The sequence below is a fragment of the Merops nubicus genome, unplaced genomic scaffold (genome assembly GCF_000691845.1).
Source record: "Merops nubicus isolate BGI_N331 unplaced genomic scaffold, ASM69184v1 scaffold1001, whole genome shotgun sequence".
Classification (NCBI taxonomy): domain Eukaryota; kingdom Metazoa; phylum Chordata; class Aves; order Coraciiformes; family Meropidae; genus Merops; species Merops nubicus.
Genome location: NW_008588759.1, coordinates 6,065 through 10,569, shown reverse-complemented (window position 1 = coordinate 10,569; position 4,505 = coordinate 6,065). Strand labels below are relative to the sequence as shown.

The window sequence follows — 4,505 nt, the reverse complement described above, 5'->3', positions numbered from 1 at the left end:
GTCCTGCCGTCGGGACTGCAGGGGCTGCTGGCAGTCTGAGAGGCAGGTGCAGAGACACCAGACGCTCTGAAAGGCCCGAGGGGCGTTGTGGGTTTGCAGGGTCAGGAGGACTTGCAGCCTGTTTTGATCTTATCTGCTCTCAACTCAGTCATGGCAGTTTCTTCAAGTGCTATATTTAATAGAAAAAATACCACATTGCTCTTCTAAATGTGCAGCTGCTGAGATGGTCGAGAAGGATGTTTGTGGTTGGTGCACAATATTTTTTAAAACTTCTGTTTTGTTTATTAACTCTGCTGCTCTGCCTGACAGCAGCTGAGAAATGAGAGGGTCTGAAAATCTGCCTGGCCTGCACAAATGTTGCTTCACCACACCAGCAAGAATCTGACTCAGATCTTCCAGTGTTAGATCCTGGGTTAGACGTGCAGGAAGAGGTGTCACACCACAGCTCCAAGACCAGCCAGGTGGTGCTTTTTTTTCTTGTAGATGTTTCTGCAACATGAATTGTACTGAGGCTTAACAGAACCAGCCGGAATTGTGTGTCTGTGTGTGCTTGCCTAGGGAGCTGAGTGTGGCACGGCCCCCAGACGTGGAGGGTGACTGAGAAACTCCATTTGTTGTGTGGTGGTCAGTTCTAGCAACTGCTAATGAGAGACATGTCCAAACTTCTGATGGACTCGTGCAGTGACTTTCTTTCTGGCCTGTTATTAATAGAGTTGAACTGTGTAACAGGGCAGGACTTTGGCTTGTGACAAGGGTTACATCAGATAATAAATTGAGACGTCTGATCTCAGCTAAAGGAGCAGATGCCAACACCATCCAAGATAACTAACGAGGTCATGCACTCCATTTTCTGCTTCTTCTAGACCACTGTTATTATTTAAAGTTGGAGAAGCAAGAGCCTGGCCTTTAATGACCTATTTTCAGCTTGAAACCATGTTTCCTAAAAACAGGCTCTGTGAGCTGTGGTCTAGTCTTTACTGCAATTTCTGTGCTGTCCCAGTGAGGACACAGACTGAAACAGGGAGGAGATTTCCTGCAGGCTGCTGCTTTGATTGTCATGGGAGATGATCAGTCTGAATTAACATAAAATCCACCAAATATTTATTACTCCTATTATTGCTGAAAATGTGACAACACTGACCGCAGCACAAGTTGACCAGACTTAAATTTAGTCTGAACTGCCAGAGTAGACACATGGTGTGAGAACAGCCAGTGAGGAGGGGCCTGGGTTGCGAGCTGCTGCACCACCAGCAGCAGAGAACATCTTCACCCTGTTCTTCAGGGGACCCAGCCAGGAAAACAAACCCACAAAACAACCAGACAAAACTCCTCTTAAGTATATATTCTATATTTTCAGATGATTTAATACAAAGAAACATGTAGACAAATATTTACACACACCTTTAGAGTAGTCTTGGATCTGTAACAGGTTGCTGCAAAGAGAGCAGCTGCTCTTCAGGTTGGCAGAGGAGATGCAGCAAATGACACTTCAGTTAGCTGGTGATTGTAGGGAGAATTAGGAGAATCTGCTGAGCAGCAGGCATCCCCCAAAAGAATGTTTTTAGTGACAAATTAGGACAACGTATCTCTGATAGTTCTGGGATAGCTGATTCTGTCCTTGGTCAGGTAGCTGGGGCAGGAGGAGGGGAGAACTTAGGATATAATTAGTTTATTTTTTGACAAGCTTCTCTCCCTGGCATGCTCCCCTGGGCAAGAAAAAAATAAGTCGTGGCAATTCTGGCTGTGTGTAAGTAAAGGGGCTGTAACAGGGCAAAAAGAGAAATCAAAATGATAACAAAAAGACTTCTCAGCACTGAGTTAAAACTAGAAATGAACAAGCACTGTTTTTCACCAGCTGCTCGTGGATCTGAGCTGGGGAAGCAGGAGCAAGAAGTCTCCTTGTTAACAGAGCTCTGGGTCACTGGGCTGCCAAGTAACAACCACGCCAATAAATAAAACTGGAAGGTCCTGTTAATGAAGATGGTTGCCTGGAAGATCTGAGCTTGGTACAGCAAGCACCGAGCAGAGTCCTCCGGGGTACAATAATGCAGAAGATCATAAATGATCCTTTTGGGCTGGATGTCAGATGTGCATCACATTGAGTAAGAGGAACTTGCACTTATCAGAGACCAGCTTGTGCAAGAGCAGGAGAAGCTGAAGCACAACACCCATTTCCCCATGAGTTTCTTAACAGAGCCAAGTGGTTTATCAATGGTCTGGTATATGCTGGCAGGTCAACTTGTGTTCTTTACTTATGCTTGTTAGTCTGTTGTTTGCTCTGTAAGAACAGGGTCTGGTTTTCTGCACAGGATATAGGTCCTTAAAATTAAAAGGTAGGTGTTTTTGAATTTCTTTATCTTGCAGGCATAGACAATGGGGTTCATGGCAGAGTTGGCATGAGACAACAGGATTCCCAAGTACATCACATACTGGGGGATCTGACACTCAGGGTAAAAATAGGAAACACAGTTTATAATGCACAGAGGCAACCAGGATACTGCAAACAGGAAGAGAACGAGCACTAGAGATTTGGCTGTCCTGAACTCCTGCCCATAAAACCCTCCTGCCCCTCTCACGCCAGCCGTACCTTGGCTCAGCTTTGTCCGGATGATGTAGAAGATTTCAGCATACAGAGCACACATGATGAACAACGGGACGAGGGTCCATGCAAAAAAGCCAAAATAGACCAGGTAATCCATCCTCACCACGGCGGTGAACCGGCACCGCAGCAGCTCAGAGTGCTGTGGTTCCATGTTGTTCCATCCAAACATGGGGATTAATCCTACCAGCAGGGACATGGACCAGCACAAACCCAGTGCCCACCAAATTCTTCTCTCTGTAGTGATTATTTTATATCTGTTGGGGAAGAAAACCCAGGTTGTGATAAACAGAAGAGTGTGAAATGGTTAAGGATGGCTTCAAGAACTCGTGTTCAAATACTGCAGGTTCACTGTCACAAAAAGCAGGACTAACCTTTTGGGGGGGAAAGGAGAAGGGACCAAAACCTTATTTTGAGACAAGTCCTACCTCCTCATTTTTAACAGTTACTTTGCAGCACCCATAAGAAGAACTAAGCTTAACTTCTCCTCTTTATAATTGGACATTTTAATCTATTTTGTTTCTTGTTTCATTATGATCTGAGTGTTCCTTTTTCCTAGACACGACATGTCTACTGTTAGCAGTCCTATCTTATTTCTCAGCCCCCTTGGGTGTACCTTGCTCTTTACATTTGGCTTATGCCATTTGTAGGACCAACCTGTTCTTTCATTCTTCAGTTTTATAGGTCCTTTCCCCCTAAAAAAATGACTTTTCATGCTTGAGGTTATGATTTCTATTTCTAGCATACGTATTTCTCCATTCAGATGGAAAAGTGAATGATCCCTTAACTTAGCCCATAATAAGTCTTTTATTTCTCTTGTATTTTCAGCAAATACTAAAAGGACTTTTATTTAAAGGACTAAGAAACCCAAAGAAAGCTACAGTACTTGCAGCATCTTGCACAATTAACAAACAGCTGAAGACTTTGCCTGTTTGACCACAGACTCATCCTGTGGCTGAACTGATGAGCAGTAACACAGCTGGCAGCCCCCCCACACCCCGGGGTCTGTCCACACCCTGCTGACTGCAGGGGGGCTCCTGCTCAAGAGACCTCACCTGGGGTGGGCTTTTAGGCACAGGGATTTTGCCCATCTGCAAATGTACATTTGAGGAAATATTTGTTAGAAAAGGGCCGAGTTAAGGAGGAGAGAGGAGGTGGCACGTGTGGGGCAGAGGAAGGGGAAAGCTGGCAGGAGTTTGGGGGGCAGAGGAAGGGGAAGGCAGCAGGAGCTGAGGGGGGCAGAGGGGCCGTGGTGCTCCAGCACTCACCTGGTTGGCAGCTTCACTCGCAGGTACCTGTCGACGGCGATGGCCAGGAGGGAGAGGATGGATGCAGTGGTGAAAACCATCATCAGGCAGCACATGAACAGGCAGGTGTGGAAGTGGACCCTGATGCCCAGGCTCACCACGATGGCCAGGGGCACGACGAGGGTCCCCACCACGATGTCAGCCAGCGCCAGGGAAACGATGAAGTACAGAGTCGTGTTCTGAAACTTGGAGTTCAGCTTCACCACCCAGATGACCAGGACGTTACCCAAAGTGGCAAACAAAGCAATCAGGCACTCGGAACCGATGTAAATCCCGTCCAGGCTGCTCAGCCCCAGGCTGTTGTTTGGCATGGTGAGTTGCTGGAGATGCTCCCACCCTGGCTTGAGCTGCACGAGCACAGGCATCAATGACCGTGCGTGGGATTCACCCTCGTTGTGCTCAGTGGTTCCAGTGACCTTCCAGTGTCCAAACCTCTTCTAGCATTTCACAGCCTTGGCCCCTGGGCAGCACATCAGTTGATGCCTTTCCACAGATCTGCAAGTACCTTAGCATCCAGGAAATGTTCCCCCCTCTGGAGGCATCTCCTGAGGCTCACAGCATCCCTTCGGCAGCCTGGTATCTGTAAAGTACTTTGGAAA

The 4,505-nt window shown here is 47.0% G+C and overlaps 1 protein-coding gene across 1 annotated transcript; it reads right to left on the bottom strand.

Annotated features, from left to right (window-relative positions):
* Nucleotides 1-2,261: 2,261 nt before the first annotated feature.
* ADORA3 (adenosine A3 receptor) lies at nucleotides 2,262-4,217 on the bottom strand. Its single transcript, XM_008949338.1, has 2 exons — nucleotides 3,868-4,217; nucleotides 2,262-2,856 (listed from the first exon to the last, which is right to left on the bottom strand). The coding sequence occupies exons 1-2, from the start codon at nucleotides 4,215-4,217 to the stop codon at nucleotides 2,262-2,264; spliced, it is 945 nt and encodes a 314-aa protein (XP_008947586.1).
* Between the last annotated feature and the right edge of the window lie 288 nt (nucleotides 4,218-4,505).

Excerpts from the sequence above, each read along its gene's own strand:
- ADORA3 (XM_008949338.1), bottom strand. The coding sequence starts at position 4,217 with ATGCCAAACAACAGCCTGGGGCTGAGCAGCCTGGACGGGATTTACATC. Across the intron at positions 2,857-3,867 it reads CGAGTGAAGCTGCCAACCAG|ATATAAAATAATCACTACAG; the intron begins GTGAGTGCTGGA and ends CTTCCCCAACAG.